The 17,232-nt window shown below is 45.1% G+C and overlaps 1 protein-coding gene across 10 annotated transcripts in view; it reads left to right on the forward strand.

The window, feature by feature from the left end:
• Window positions 1-17,232, forward strand: part of TCF12 (transcription factor 12) — a 292,270-nt gene that overhangs the window by 94,593 nt on the left and 180,445 nt on the right. For all 10 annotated transcript variants that reach the window (XM_088445100.1, XM_088445153.1, XM_088445177.1 and 7 more), the window contains exon 5: window positions 9,460-9,562. In XM_088445100.1, coding sequence (XP_088301226.1) covers window positions 9,460-9,562 — 103 coding nt within the window. The remainder of the gene's footprint in view (window positions 1-9,459; window positions 9,563-17,232) is intronic.

A 17,232-nucleotide genomic window follows, 5' to 3' on the forward strand; every position in this document is an offset into this window, starting at 1 on the left:
ATTGTGACTGAGATTGTCAGATCTGCCCTACAGCACGGCAGATCTGAAGATGCGATGTACAACCAGCGGGTATGCGCATCGGCATCATGATCGTGACTGGACACTCACAATTTGGGCATATTTTACACGATTTGTCACGATTCGTCAGAATTGGGCAAATCGTGTAAAAAAATCGCTGTGTGTGTAGGCAGGCACCTTTACACACATGCATGCATGGATCTCACTGATCTGTGCATGCATCTGTGTCAATCGTACAGCCCCCTATTTTGCAGATATATTTAAGATGGTTGTCAGGTGTTTGGTACAGCCAATGATATATCATTAACGAACCAAGGATTTGGAAATTGTTAACGATGCACAATATATCATTTGGTCGTTGGTAAGATTGCACAGTGTGTATGCACTATATTTTGTCTGGGAGTTCCACGGAAATCGTTGATGATGACATTGCATTGTTTGCAAGTCATCTAATGTGTACCCAGCTTTAGTCTTCATTGTCTAATCAATAGAAATGTTGAAATGACAAACACATGTTGCATATTTTTTAGGTTAAGGTGGGTACACACCTAGCAGATATATCTGTAGATGATGGTCGTTCATATACTATCCTCTTCCAAAAAGCCACAGATCCCACTGGTCCGGGGGTGGGTTTCGTCCTCCACCCCGCCGCAGCATCTGTATGGGCGATCGGCTGATCGCTCGTACACACTTGCCAATGGACATTTATGTCTGCAGATATATCTGTCCATCGTTCAGACATATCGCTGGTACACACTAGTCGATAGGCACCAGATATATTGGCCAATTAATTGATCGGCCAATATATCTGTCAGTGTGTACTCAGCTTATTTTCTTCTTCAGGGTCCATAGGGTCCACAGGATCTACCTTGGGGTATGTAGTTGGAGTGATCCATTGCACTAAACAGCTTACAGCTTTGAAGCTCCCAGCATACACAGGTCCCCCTCTCTATGTACCCCCGCCCCAGCCACAGGCATTCAGTTTTTTTGTTTGGCGCGCGGCAAGTATCCAGACGCAGCGTTTTAACAGCGGGACTGCATAGGTAGTCCCAGGCTTTTTCTTTTTTGATTTTACCTTTTTATTTTTTTTTACTTCTGAGTTTAGTAGTATTAGGCGCCGAATCCTTCTACCTCCGCCGATGCCGAAACGCCAGTACCGCTATATGCCCTGGGAATTTTAGCAGGCCTCAGCATGGCTCAGCAAGCGGCATCGCTGGGGTCTGGACTGCGATTGGATTCACGGAGATGGCAGGTAAGATGATTCCTCATGGGGAATCATGCGCGGAGCAGTCCATGCCTCCGGTGTAGGAGACGCATTGGAGGCAGCTGCGGGTGAAGGTCTCGTTTAACGTGTCCTCACTGAGGTAGCCGGGGCCCATATCGTCTGTCGCCGGGGGCGGGTAGTAGATGCACTAGAGCACACTAGGTAGCATCTACTACTGTGAGGCCAGCATACCCGTGCCGTCAAAACCGCAGCTATGGGGAGATAGGCGCTCCCCCGGTCGCTCATCCCCCAACCCAGACGCAACTTCCGGTTACGGATTCCCTTATCTGGTTTGCTACTTCTGACCACCTCATATGTGAGATGTGAGACGCTCACAGTCCACCTTGGGTGCGCTGATGAAAGCTGTTGGTCTCAGAGGTTAGGTCTGTCTCCTTGTATACCTCTCCCTTGGGTCAGGTATATAGCACTATATCCTACCAATACCCCTGAGGGTGCTGGTCAGTTGATTCAGAGGCTATTTGCATTTAGCATTTGATTATATTAATGCATTGTATGTGACTGTAATACTAGCTGCTGTATTTATACTGCCTTTTTGTTTTAAAAACTGTCAGATATATCTATCACTGTGTTTCTCCTCATCCCTCTAAATTTATTTATTTATTTATTAACAGTTTCTTATATAGCGCAGCATATTCCGTTGTGCTTTACAATTGGAAACATTGATAGAACAAAACAGGGTAATAACTGACAGACATAGAGGTAAGAGGGCCCTGCTTGCAAGCTTACAATCTATAGGGAAATAGGCATTGATACACAAGGATAGGTGCTATATATATTGCAATTTGGTACGGCCAGAATGCAGAGTTTCTTGGTGGGCTGCATGAAAGAAAGACAATATGTGAGGTTATGTGTGGACTGTGAGAGGGAATGTAGTAAGACTAAATGAAAAACCCCACACAGCTTCAAAGTCACATTGCATTTATACCTGTTACACATTGCCATGTCTAAAGGTAAATGAGAGAAGGATAAGCTTCCTGTGCTAAAATCATGTAAGTCCTGTTTTGCAGGCCTGACTGGATTTTGTGCAAGATAGGTTGTGTAGCATCTGTTGTAAACTGCACCTTTTCTATCTTGTACACCTGCACCAGCACAAGAACCACCCTGGGTGGGCCTCTTGGGCTCAGGTATTGTCGCATTAGGTGGTCGGGACCGCAGCGTCGCCTGCTATGGGGTACCCACAGCATTTGCATCCTTCTATGTATATGTCCACCATGAATCCCTGTTGGTTTGATTCTTCTGCTCACTCTAGTCAGAGTATGCTGCCACCTATAGCCCCTCAGCAAGTGGTGCAGGCGAATAGACCAGTGGCAGGAAAGCAGGGGCATAAGAGAGGTTCTCTTCAGACATTGCCTCAGGATTCTGACTCAACCTCCTCATCGCACTCTGATACTCAAGAGTTCAGGATCTTGCTCAGTGTAAGACGACCATCAATCCTCTGTGGATGTCCCCTTTCTGGTGAGAGCGGTAGATCTGTCCTTAGATTTCGGTGGAACAACCTCTTCGTCTATTCTAAGAATCCGGTCTTTAGGCGTCAGAAGGTGGCTAAAAATTATTTTCCTCAGTCTGAACAACTGACGAATCTCATGTCTGAAGCATGGTGTACTCCAAATAAGCATTTTCATGTTACAAGGAATTTAACCTCTCGATACCCATTTGCACTTGGTGAGTGTAACAAATGGGAAGTTGTAAATAGATTGATCAAGAGCTCTACATTAATCATTTCTGCAGCATTCTCATTAAAAGAGGTTACAGATAGAAAACTATTTAAAATCAGAGCGATTACCAGACCAGCTATGGCTGTAGCCTGGGTTAGCCAAAGCTATGGAAGAATGGACGAAAAGGCTCTGGAGGATAGCATGCCGAATGCTACCAGAGAACAGCTGTCTCATCTCAGGCAGATGCAAGAAGCAGCTATGTATTTGAGGGAAGCGGTCATTGATGCAGGTATCTTGGCTTCTAGGATATCGGCAACTTCGGTTGCGGCTCGAAGAACCATTTGGTTAAAGACCTGGAAGGCAGATACTTTTTTTTGGGAATGTACTGTTTGGACCAGAGCTGGATGACATAGTGTCCTCTCTGGCGACCTCTAAATATGCGGGGTTGCCATCTATGACTACCCCTAAGTATAGGTAGTCGTCAGCTCTGTCCTTTCGCCCACAGGGTAGCCAAAGGGACAGTCTTTCTCTAGTTGGGATAATTCCCACAGGAATCCTGTCAACCAGATGTCCTGCTTCCAAGCCGGACGATGAGCCCACTGCCTGATGGGGTGGGCCTCCCCCTGGAAGGTCTCAGGGTGGGAGGGTGGGAGGCTGACTTCTACAGTTATCTCATGCCTGGCATCAGACGACTACAGATGCCTGGATTCGAGAGGTGGCGTCTCATGGTTGCGCCATCACGTTCCTGAGGTATCCACCTCAGAGGTTTGTTGGTACAACCCTTCCGGTAGACCCGGTCAGATCTTTGGCCTTCCGGGAGGCTATTGGGGCCCTCCTGAGGTCGGGAGTCAAATAATGTTTTTGATTCAGAAACCAAATGGGTCACATTGCCCTATTCTGAATCTGAGGTCTCTCAACGGATTCATCCATGAGCCCAAATTCCGTATGGATAACCTACTGTCAATTATGCTGGCAATGGAGCCTGGAGATTTCATGGTCTCCATGGACATATAGGTTGCTTATCTGCATGTTCCTATTGCACAATTTCACAAAGGATTTTGGAGAATGGCGGTAGATCAGCAACATTACCAATTTCAGGCTCTACCCTTTGGGTTGGCCACAGCCTCTCGGGTATTTACCAAGATAATGGCCATCATGACTGCTCATCTCAGACAAGGAGTCCAGATACTGCCATATTTGGACAACCTCCCCATATTTGCACAATCTCAGGAGATGTTACAATGTCATCTCCAGATGACCATTGTCTTCCCAATTGATTATCCAGCCGTGCTCTTGTAGGCAAAGTCTTCTCTTTCTCCAACTCAGCAAATGGTGCACGTAGGGGCGCTGCTGGACTCTCTGGGACAGAGGATCCTTCTGCCTGTGGACAAGATTGCAGCACTTCAATCTTGTGTGCACCGTGTACTTTGCAAGCAGGAAGTATCAGTTCACTTGGCAATGCAGGTGCTGGGCTCCATGGTGTCCTGTTCCACTCCAGGTCCCTGCAGCAATGGATTCTGTCTCATTGGGATGGTCTGTTTCTGCGGATAAAGGGCCTGATTCAGACCCGGACGCTATGCTTCGCTTGCTCGCATTGAGCGATTTTTCGCATTATGCGTATGAGTCGCAATGCGTGTGCATGAACCAGTCATTGCGATGGGAAAGTGCTCGACCGTAGCCCGCAGTCGGGCTGCTATTGTGAGTGACAGTGCCGTTTGTGGGTGGTAAAAGGGGAAGGTGCTTGAAAACGGGGGTGTGGATGTGCGAACGCAGGCGTGCCCGACCGTCAGAACGGCATTTTATGGGTGTGCATAATTAGCAAAGTAGCGTCATTACACACATGACTAGGTTGTATTTTAGCCTGAACTGCTCGCAATGTTGTGGTGGGAAAAGGCTACCACAAGCAGCTCCGATGGCTCTCGATGTTCCCGATTTAATCCTACAACTGCCATGTGTTGCAAGTGGCAAAGGGGCGTCTTTATACAGGTGCGAGCGCATAGTGCGGCCGCTCGCTATTAGTGGACGGCTTTACGCGATGCAGTGCGAGCACATGATTTAAATAGCCGGCCCCTTTTAGCCAGCGAGCGGCCGCAAATAGCGTCCGGGTCTGAATCAGGCCCAAAGTCTCAGATGATCCGCATCTCGCCAGAGGTTTGGCTCACCCTCGCTTGGTGGCTGCAGACTCATTTAGACAAGGGACGCCCGTTATGGGTCCCAGATTGGATACTCCTCACCACGAATGCAAGTCTGCGAGGACGGGGAGCGGTGACAGGTCATCACACCTTTCAGGGAAGGTGGACGGATCATTAAAGTCACCTACAGATAGATATTTTGGAGCTTCGTGCAGTGCACAGAGCTCTCATTCTGGCACAGGACTTACTTCAGGACAGGCCTGTCCAGATTCAGTCCAACAACACGACTGCGGTGGCCTATATCAATCATCAAGGAGGTGCACGAAGTCCGGCAGCCATAAGGGAAGTGACGAACATTCTGCATCTTCCAGCAATCTCGGCAATGTTCATCCCAGGAGTCCTCAACTGGGAAGCAGACTTCCTAAGATAGCAGGACATACACGCCGGAGAAAGGGCTCTTCATACGGACGCCTTTCAACTCCTGGTGGATTGGTGGGGACTACCAGACGTAAACCTCATGGCGTCACATTACAGGTACCGGTCCAGAACAAGGGACCCTCAGCCGCCCTTGTGGACGCTCTGGCAGTGAGATGGGACTTGAGGTTAGCATACCTGTTCCCTCCAATCTCCCTCCTCCCAAGGGTCATCGGAAAGTTCAAGCAGGAGGGCGGCAGGTTACTACTAATAGCTCCTGCCTGGCCCAGGAGACATTGGTTCACCGTTCTGACATGTATAACCATAGATGGTCCACTTCCACTGCCGCTATGACCAGATTTACTAGTGCAGGGTCTCTGCCTATATCCGGATTTACCTTGCCTGGCTTTGACGGCATGGCTCTTGAGTCTTCAGTATTAAAAGGCCAAAGGTTTCTCTATTTCTGTGATCCAGACGATGCTGAGGGCAAGGAAGCCTGCTTCGGCCCGCATCTATCACAGGATTTGGCATTCATTTTTTCTTTGGTGTTTCCACAGAAAATATGACCCTAAAGTATTCTGGATCTCAGGATTGCTTGCTTTTCTTCAGACTGGATTAGGCTTAGGTCTTCGTCTGGCTACCCTGAGAATTCAGGTTTCTGCATTGTCAGTATGGTTCCTGCGCATAATTGCTCCTCTGCTGGATGTTAGAACATTTTTAGAGGTGGTGCTCCATCTGCAACCTCCATTAGTCCCTCCGGTGGTACCGTGTGATTTATCTTTGGTTCTTGGGGCACTGCAAGCTTCTCCTTTTGAGCCCCTGGATAAGGTGAACCTTATATTGTTGCCAGCAAATACACTTTTTCTCCTCGCTATTTCCTCAGCTCTCAGAGTTTCTGATTTGGCAGCACTGTCATGTCGCTCTCCATATTTGATTTTTCATCAAAATAGAGCTGTTCTTCGTACTAGAGCGGGTTACCTTCCAAAGGTGGTATCCCGTTTTCATATTAATGAAGAAATTGTAGTCCCAGCCTTTCAGTCTTCAGACCTTTCTAAGGGTGAAGCTTCCCTGGATGTGGTTCGTGTTATGCCACGGGGGTGACTTTTGAGGGTAATGACCAGCAACAGCCTTGAGGGATGGTATTTCTGGGCTACTGTAGATGTGGCCGAGAAGCAGCTTTGAGAGCTGTAATACCTTGGCTGGATGGGCCTGTGGGCCGTAAGATGAGAAGCGGCCTTTAGCCGTGCACCAGCCTTGAGGGCTGGAAAGCCTTGGTTAGCAGAGACCGGTAGGCCATGAGATGAGATGCAGACTTTGGGCCATGTAGCAGCCTTGAGGGCTTGAATAACTTGGCTAGCTGAGGCCGACTGGCCATGAGATGCGGCCTTTGGGTCGTGTAGTAGCCTTGAGTTCTGGAATAACTTGGCTAGATGTGACAGACAAGATTTGTGCTTCTGGGAAGACACTGGCGTTGGTACACGGGTGTGTACTTTGGACGCAGTGGTGAGGCCGGTGCCGCCGGGTTGACACAAGCAGCTGACGCAGTAGAGCGGCCTGTGCTGCCAGTTTGACACAAGCAGCTGACGCTGCAGAGTGGCCGATGCCGCCGGGTTGACACCAGCAGCTGATGCTGTAGTGCGGACCGTGCCGCCTAGATGACAAAAGCGGCAGGTAGATTATATGTGAACTGTGCCGCCTAGATGGTACAAACGGCAGAATAACAATATGCATATAGACAGAAGAACTGGAGCTCGACTGGATAACAGGAGACATTGCCAGAATCGGAAACACGAAAACTCTATCACCGGCATCGGAGCAGCGTTAGCGCCAGCAGGATATAGATGCAGGAGCCAATCCGGACTGATGCTAGAATGATGGATAGGAGGTAGGCAAAGATTCAGCGAACACTTGCCCGGCATTCACCTCGCACAGCATTCACAGTGCGGCGGCTTGTGACACTACGTGGATCGTACCAGGTCCATCAGGAATTCAGATGCGCTCTTTGTGTTATATGGGTTTCACAAACGAGGCTGGCCTAACAAACAGACTTTTGGCTCGCTGGTTGCGTATGACTATTTCTCGGGTCTATACACTGATCTCCCTGTCCCAAACAAGGTGACAGCGCATTCTACTCGGTCTGTGGGACCATCGTGGGTGGTTAGACATGGCGCCCCCGGCTGAACAGCTGTGCAAGGCTGCCACTTGGTTTTCCGTCCATACCTTTATCAAATTTTATGCATTTGATACTTTTGCTTCCCAAGATGCTTCGTTTGGGCAGCGGAACCTCCTCTCTGCTCAGGAGCGTCCCCACCCTTAAGGGAACTGCTTTAGGACGTCCCCAAGGTAGATCCTATGGATCCTGAAGAAGAAAATTTGAGTTATGGTATAACATACCTCAGTTAACTTTTTTTTCTTCGAGGTCCACATGACACCCACACTGACGCACCTGGCCTCAGTTGGGATCTGTTCTTTGCTTTATTGTATCACTGATTCCCTCTTCGTATTTTGAGAGTGATTCTTGGGCACATTGTACTTCCTTCTCCACTTTCCGTCTCTTGCCGTTAGGCTTGTTTACAAACCCAATGCTTGGGGTTGGGGTATATAGATAGGAGGAACTGTGCATGCTGGGAGCTTCAAAGCTGTAAGCTGTTTGGTGCAATGGATCACTCCAACTACATACCCCAAGGTAGATCCTATGGACCTCGAAGAAAAAGCGTTTAACTGAGGGATGTTATACTATATCTCTAATTTTATACTCGTGTTTTTTTAATTTGTATGTTGGTTTTCTTTCATTTTTAGTATTAACCTTGGCTTGTAGCCCCTTGATTTCCTTAACAGTTGCTGCTTCAGGTTGTCTGTCTGACAGGCGAAGCATTGGCTACCGGAGGAGATCTTTGCAGTCATGATCAAGTTGTAAATGTCAGTGATTCTGTTTTCATGTCCATCACTTGTCTATTTCGCTAGTTTTATAGTGTACTATAGATCAGTCTTGGATTCGGCACACACAAAACAATACCTTTTAGCAGTAGTTGTCAACAATTACATTTTGCTATTTGCCTGTTATTTATGCAGCCTCTGGATAGAATGCCGGTGGTAGCCAGCACTGATATCACCGTAGAATGGATACATTCTATTGAATATTATCCTGATTCTTGGCCTATGGGCAAAAATAATAATTGTTGAGTTTATGGCCACTGTTTTTGCTGTATGAAGTCTAATAGATATGTGCTTTTCTCCAGACCATATCCCTGACAGATGTCTAAATATCAATTACCTGTTAAAGTCCTATTGAATCCTGCTCACAACTTACAATAATATTATTAGAGACCTGAATATTCACAGGTCTGTACAGAGAAACAACACTGTCCAGCAGAAGGTGATCTCTGCATCCCTGAAACCTGCGTCCATATATATGCAGGCCTGCTTTACAGACCTCTGGTAGATATAACCTGTCATAATTTAACTTTAAAGTACTTTAAACTCTTTTTTTTTTTTTTGTTCTCTCATGAGGCAACATCTTATTTTCTCAAGAGAAATACACTGATAATGCACTCATGTATGTTTTACCTTTAATGCACGTTTGCAATACAGGTGCTGTTTCAGTTTTACATCCTAGATCGGTAAAGAAATACAATTTTTAATCCCTTTTTTTTTTTTTTTTTGTAACTACTGGGTCTCTTCATGTTTTTACTTCACTGTACCTATTACAGCAATTGTTTGTAGTTGTCATGTAACTTCTGTTTTATCTTTGACAGAATTGAGGATTTTCCATTCTGCATAATGTCTAATAAGATAATATATATAAGCTAGATGACTACAACATGTTTTGAGCTGAAAGCTAAGTTTATCATGACAGTGGCCAATTACAACTCTATACATGAATTAGGAGTGTCATTACAGTCAATTAGCAAGACTGCCACATAATCTGCTTAATACTCTGCTCTCTTTTCCCTAGGGTTTTGCAGACAGTCCTCATTACAGTGAACACTTGAATGACAGTCGATTAGGGCCCCATGAAGGATTGTCCCCGACACCTTTCATGAACTCAAATCTGATGGGTAAGTAGGTAATGCTCACGAGCAGCCCCTCAAAGCTTCTTTCCTTTGGAGACCTTTTCATCCCTTTGTCAGCATGACACACACAGCATCTGGACGTTGGCAATCGCCTGTTCATCAGTTTACGTTTCAGACTTTAACTTAAATGTTCTTAATTTGATTTATTTTCTGTATCTGCCAGTAGAGCTACAAAACGTGGTAATGTTTAGAAATGATTAGGCTGATTATTTTTAAGTATTTTTTTCCACACAAACTATTCAAAACATGAACAGTGGCTAGTTTTTAATATCACAAGTATTGCCCAATCCACAGCTTGTCGTTCTTGGTTTTTAATCTACTGTTCTACTCAATACAGAGCAGGTTATTTCTATTGTAGAGTGCATGTCTTGTTACCACTACTCACAACCATATATAGTTGTTTATGCATATTTTACCCTTCTGCGATTCAGAATTGTTCAGGACTGTGGCCTTGATGTCAATTGGCCCAGTAGAATTTTGTAACCATTTAATGCAGGGATGGGGAACCTCAGGCCGGGGGGTTGTATAAGGCCCTCAGAATCATTTGGTCTGGCCCCCTGAGCTTTTTTCTGCTAGCCTCATCTGGCTAGCAGGGTGCCTAGAATGGCACACAGCAGCCAGAATCTATGCAGCAGTGCCGCTTGGAGAGTCCTTAGGACGCTTCAGACTGCCACACCGCTGTCCTTACAGCTCCCTGGAGCATCCTCAGGATGTTCCAGGCATTGCTGTAATCGCCGGCGATTGTGACCCCACCCCCGTGAGACATCACACGGAGGGGGCATGGCCTGCACCTGGGTCTCAAATAATGTTCTATATATCAAAATGGACCTTGCCAGAAAAAAGGTTCCCCACCCCTGATTTAATAGCATGGGTAGTGAGTGGATCCCTCAGTTTATTAATTAAGGAGCGTGTTTTATTAAAATCTTGCTTGACCTTAATTTGTGCCAAAGGGAGGTAACTGGAATATGTTACTGTGCTAGTCTGTTTTAATTACTTAATTTTTGTATACATTCATCTAGTGTGTTTTTATTCCCAGCATTGAAATGTCAAAATGAATACATCCTGTCAATTCACTAGAAGCCAGTCTCTTCAATATTGGTCAGGCCTCATAAATAATAGTGATGAAGTGCTTCTTTGACATCACCACTTCTTAATGATTTACTTATACCACTTTACCACCAAAGTCCCTGGTGTGACCCAGTATTTGAAACACAGTTCCAAACCGGGTCAGACCCCTTTTTCACGGCAGTGCCTACCCTGGTCATTCCCAGATCAGCACAAGTGCAGTGCTTGCACTAGGATATGACATAATCTTCCTGCACCGGAGCGCGGCTCCCCCGTGTGTAAACTGCACTCGGATCAAACGACCCTGCTAGGTACCCTGGAAGGATTCCTGGGTGACTGGACCTGGGTGGAGCCGTTTCCACCGACAAAAATCCTGGGTTGTTTGCGCATGAACGCGCAATAACCCGGGATTTTCAAGCCGGTGGAAAAGGGGTATAAGGTGCATTATCCCCTTCAGCACACAAAATGGCTGGTTTTACATGAAGGTACAGGTGAGGAATTAAATATGTTTTTGTTTTTTTTTCTATTTGACAATGACAATGTTTTTACTAATGTTGTTTTGGGCAGTTAATGAGCTGTGCAGTGACATTGACAACTTCATTTTGTGCATTTTAAATTGTGGTTGTGGAAAAATATGCATTATATTTGATTCAACTTCTACCTCTTTACATTTACATTGCTTTAAAAGTTTGTCTAGTTACGGAGGGCTATTGTATCGATTTTATACATTTTACAAACTAGATGTAAACCTTTTGCTAGTCTGTGTTCCACATTTTTTTGTGTTGGCTGTTGATATTGTACAGTATTGTTGCCTCTGTGACCTATTTTGCCATCTCTATATTGTCCTTTTAAGACACAGCTATGGTAATCTAAGTGGATTAGCTAAATCCAAATCCTGGTGGTCTGCAATTTCTTTTGGAAGTCTTTCTGCTTTGTCTGCTTTCTTAATCTTTTTCAAAGCATTGGTGTCTACGAAGGTAAATCTGGTATCATCGTAAGATCTGCTGACATTTTAGTTCAGTCTCTTAAGATACACAGCCAGCCTTATTTTACAGTAGGTTGTACGTTTTTAATTATTTTTAAAAGGTATGAAAACAAGATCATAATGTGACGGCAACCTTGTACAAATTCATGCTTTAATCTATGTCCATTTTTCCCAACTCCAGTTCTCAGGGGCCCCTAACAGTGCATGTTTTACAGATCTCCTCAGTGTCACAATTCAAATAATTGGCACTACCAGTAGATCTTTTAAAACGTGTCCGTCAGTAATGGATACACTTGTGTTCCAACAAGGAGATCTGTACAACATGCAATGCTAAGCTAGGTACACAGCTTCCGACAGTGTCACCCAGCGATGCGGCAGTGTGGTGTAATGATACATTGTGTCGCCGTCAACACTACACGACGGCGCAAAGTAACTTTACATACTGCATGTAACAACACCGCATTGGCCATGGAATCATACCAACTGATGTGCAGCACAGCAGATGGGACTATTCAATGTATCATGGGCTCAACAGATTGGGCATACACTCTATACAATGTGTACAATATATCACTCTGATCCGCAATCAGATGATAGATTGTATTGTGTATATATATCAAAGCTAGTTTATTATCAAGCTAAGGAAGATCTATCAATCTTGGAGAGAGAGAAAGTACCAACCAATCCGCTTTCAACTAATTTTTCTAGCACAGCCTGTAAAGAGACACTTAAAGCTGATTGGTTCATACTTTTATCTCTCTCCATGATTTGATAAATCTGCCCTAAATTTCTTGATCACTTTCTCTTTGTCAGTCAATTAAGGTGCCTTCCTCTTCAGGTGAACACTGAATGGGGGAGTTTACCACTGGCACCTGGTGAGTGCAGACACAGTACAGAAGAGGTTTCGATATGTGCTGCACCATCAGTCTTAACTTCTTGAATTGTCACAAACTTCATTATACCGTATATACTCGAGTATAAGTCGACCCGAATATAAGCCGAGGTACCTACTTTTACCACAAAAAACTGGGAAAAGTTATTGACTCGAGTATAAGCCTAGGGTGGGAAATGGCAGCAGCTGGTAGTGCCCCCAGTAGTAATTAGTCCTGGTTGTGCCCCCAGTAGTAATCCCTCCTGGTAGTGCCCCCAGTGGTAATCCCCCCTTTCAGTGCCTCCAGTGGTAATCCCCCCCCCTGGTAGTGCCCCAGTGGTAATCCCCCCCTTTTAGTGCCCCCAGTAGTAATTCCCCCCTGGTAGTACCCCCAGTGGTAATCCCCCCTTTTAGTGCCCCCTGTAGTAATCCCCCCCTGGTAGTGCCCCCTGTAGTAATCCCCCCATGTAGTTCCCCCAGTGGTAATCCCCCCTTTTAGTGCCCCTTGCATTAATCAGCCCCTGGTAGTGCCCCCAGTATTCCAGCGGCTGTGTGTTTGTGCTGTGTAGCACTTCACTCGAGTATAAGCCGAAAAACTCGGCTTATACTCGAGTATATACGGTATGTGGAAAGTATAAGTAGTAATGAGAGGTGAATCTTTTGTCATTTCACGTGTTCAAGTCGCTGTGTGTGATTACTGTATAATTTTATACATTAAGGAGAAATTTTCTCACATGGTATTCCTCTAAAATAATGAAGTATAAACAAATTGTAAACCTTTATTTAAAGGTCCCTCCCCCCCCCCAACATCCTCTTACAGTAGGCATTCCCCAAGATTCTGTTCTTGGACCTCTCCTATTCTCACTCTATATGTCCTCTCTAGGTGAACTCATCAGCTCTTTTGACTTCAGATATCATCTCTATGCTGAGGACTCTTAGATCTAACTTTCCTCCCCTGACCTCTCCCCCTCTCTCCTTACTCGTATCTCAAACTGTCTCTCTGCTATCTCTTCCTGGATGTCCCAGCGATTTCATAATCTTAATATGTCTAAAGGTGCGTATCCACTACACAAGTGTAGAACGACTTTACGATTACAACATTGTAATCGTTCATCATATTGTGCAGTGCATATTGGCCCACACTGAACAATGTCGTTCAGTGCAGGCACCCTCCCTCATCCCCAAACGACCAAACGGAGCTTGCATCGCTGGTCGATGTCGGCATATGCGCTGCACGATTAATGAACAATTGAACGATAACCATGTTGTATTCGTTCTTTTTTATGGTGTAATGCAGTGGTTCCCAAACTTTTTTGAATCATGGCGCCCTAGTGTATCAGCATTGTTTTCACGGTACCCCTAATCCAAAAGTTTACACACGCATAACCACACTTTTCACTATTTATCAATTGATGGCACAACTATCAACTCTAGCCCCAAAGTGCGCTGTCTTGGGAGTTATCCTGGACTCTTCCCTCTCCTTCAAACCACATATCCAGCACCTCTCACAGTCCTGTCATTTCCATCTATTTTTTTTCCAAGATCAGACCCTTTCTCACCCAGGATACTACTAAAACCCTTATCCGCTCACTGGTCATCTGCAGATTGGACTATTGTAAATTCCTCCTATCTGGCCTCCCCAACTCCCATCTCTCTCCTCTCCAGTCTGTCCTCAGTGCTGCTGCTCGGCTCATCTTCCCCCTCCAAATGTTCATCTGCCTCCTCTCTCCTACAAGCCCTACACTGGCTCCCCTTCCCTTTCAGAACCCAATTCAAGATTCTTACACTCTCCTACAAAGCCCTCACACATTCCTCTCCCATTTACATCTCTGCCCTCTTCAATCAACAAATGCACGCCGCCTCTCCTGCCAACTGATAACTTCCTCCCACTCCCGCCTCCCAAGATTTTGCCCATGCTGCTCCCCACCTTTGTAACTCTCTCCCTCTCCCCATCAGACTCTCCACCTCTCTACAATCCTTCAAACAGGCTCTCAAGACCCACTACTTCATCAAAGCCTTCCAGCTCTCATCCTAACTTGCTGCTACATACTCCTTCCTCCCTGCCTACCCCATCTGTGTCACGGCTGTTTGTCTGCCCCTCCCCTTTGGAATGTAAGCTCTTACGAGCAGGGCCCTCTTACCTCTGGTGGTGCTTTTTACTTTACCTTCATCTACTCCTTACTTCCCACTAGGGCACCTAACACTTGGTTGCTTAAGCTCGGCTGCTTATGTGGGTGTTATGATTGCTAATGTAGCTATGTATATTATCCATGTCCTTGTCCTGTATTGTATTGTTCTGTAAAGGAGCGCAAACACTAGACGATATGCTCCCTGAGCGATATCGTGTAGTGTGTCCCCAGCAGGGTGTACTCAATGTCGTTCATGACAATGAGCACACCCGCTGAACGATATCATAAACTATATCGTTCAGCGCCGGGCTCTCTCCCCCATTCCCAAACATGCAGCAACCTGACAATATTATGAGGTTGGCATGCATGTTTACCCGATGAACGATAATGACGAACGGCCTGCGGGCACGTGCATCGTCGTTATCGTTCATAGTTTTGGTGTTAAAAATATCGTTATCGTTCAGTCATCCACTTTAATTGCCCAGTGTGTACGCACCTTTAGTCACTGGTCACCTATTTGTTTATGTACTTTGTAAGGCGCTGCGGAACCCTTGTGGCGCCATATAATGAAACAATAATAACAATATTCGTAAAATATAATTAAAATAAAGGTACTTCCCTTTTATGTTTGGTTACCTTAAAGATAACCATGTTGGTATAGTCCTTTTTTTAATGTATACTTAATAAAATTCAAAATTTGAATGACACACATTGGGCACAATTCAATTGAATGCAGTGTGAATAGTGCTGGGAAAGAGTTCCCAGAGCTATTCAGTTGCTTCCCTCGCGTCCGGCACTTAGTTGGGAGATGCTGGTTAGCAAGCTTCATGTAGGGTGTTTTAGTGCATTTTCCGGCTTAAGTGCTGGTCGCAATGTTGTTAGCTAAGCTGAAAAACAGCATTGTGGTCGGCACTTTAGTTAGAAGAAATATTTTAGTCTGGCTACCAACACAGTCAATTGAATAGCCCCGGGAACTCCTTCCCGATGCTATTCACATCTCGCTCAATTGAATTGCCCCCATTGTGACTTAAAAGCACCAAAATATTTCAGGTCCATAGGGCTCTACAGGGAGACAATGGGGTGTAGGTGGGAACTTTGAGGACCGGACACCAACAGCAAAGCTTTTCAATCCCAGCATGCTTTGGTCCTTCCCGCTATACCCCACCCACAGCCTGAGGGCAACTCCGTTTCGTTGGTGTCCGACAGGAGCTGGGTCACCATTTAACAGTGGGGGGTAAATTTACTAAAGTGAGAGTTTTTAGAAGTGAGTTTTAAGTGGTGATGCCCATAGATACCAATCAGATTCTACTTAACATTTAACTAGCACCTTCTAGAAGATAATAGCTAGAATCTGATTGGTTGCTATGGGCGACATCACTTTTAAAACTCACTTTTAAAAAGGCTAACTTATTAAATTTACCCCTGGGGCTGCTTGAAGCAGCCCAAGCTTATTTTTATTTTTTATTTCTAGTGTTTTAAACTGAGCAGCAGCAAAAGACTACTGCTCCATCACCTCTCTGCGGCGCTGTGACACCAAGCCCCGGCTAGGTACTCCTGGCGTGGCTCTTGGGGGGGGGGGGGGGGGACTAGCTAGCAAGCTCCCTAGACTGCAACCCGGAACTAAAAGTGATGTTGCCCATAGCAACCAATCAGATTCTAGCTATTATCTTCTAGAAGGTGCTAGTTAAATTCTCTCTCTCTCTCTCTCTCTCTCTCTCTCTCTCTCTCTCGATTGATACATCTCTCTCTCTCTCTCTCTCTCTCTCTCGATTGATACATCTCTCTCTCTCTCTCTCGATTGATACATCTCTCTCTCTCGATTTATACATCTCTCACTTATCCACTGACTTGCATTCAATACATACATTAACTCAATTGAAAACTACATCTGCAATGCTTACGGCTTTCATACAATCACAAATCACACTTTGTATTTTTTAAATTTAATTTTTTTTTTTTTTAAAAGAAGAAATTCATTAACTCATGAAGAATCTTTACAAAGCATGATTGTCTGGTAGCATATTGTGTATGCAAGACCCTTGTTATGTGCTAAGTGTTTTGAAACATAGGTAAGATACCACACAGGACTGTTCTTAATATAAATTGGGCACCGAAACATAATGTGATACAAAAATAATTATATTGTGTAAGAGGAGTGCCGCCACTAAAATACTCTTGATTGAATAATACAAAGAACACAAAACGAGGGCTAGTGAGCGTTTTCATTGTGTGGTGACCCAATGGCCTTAACTGGTCAATCTTCTTTCATTTAAACATACTGGCAGGTTAACTGGCTCCTGACAAAATTGAAAACCCTTAGGAGCGGGTTCTTCCTCTTCTATTTGTAAAATAGATTTTACAGCTCTCACAAGAGTAGGTATATTTAATTTAGAAGGTGGCTCCTCGTCTCCTGAGACGGAATCAGAGTGAGAGAGGTCTGCGTCTTCTGCCTCCCCAGATGATATGTCAGAATCATATAACTATAGGAGATGTGAGGTACAATGAACCCCCTATACCTTAGTATGTCAGGGTAAATTAGAATAAAGGGACAGGTATAGACTGACAGTATAGAAATTAGAGATCAGCGCTAGCACAAGTCACATAC

Source organism: Taudactylus pleione, unplaced genomic scaffold, assembly GCF_031769625.1.
Source record: "Taudactylus pleione unplaced genomic scaffold, aTauple2 ptg000019l, whole genome shotgun sequence".
Lineage (NCBI taxonomy): Eukaryota > Metazoa > Chordata > Amphibia > Anura > Myobatrachidae > Taudactylus > Taudactylus pleione.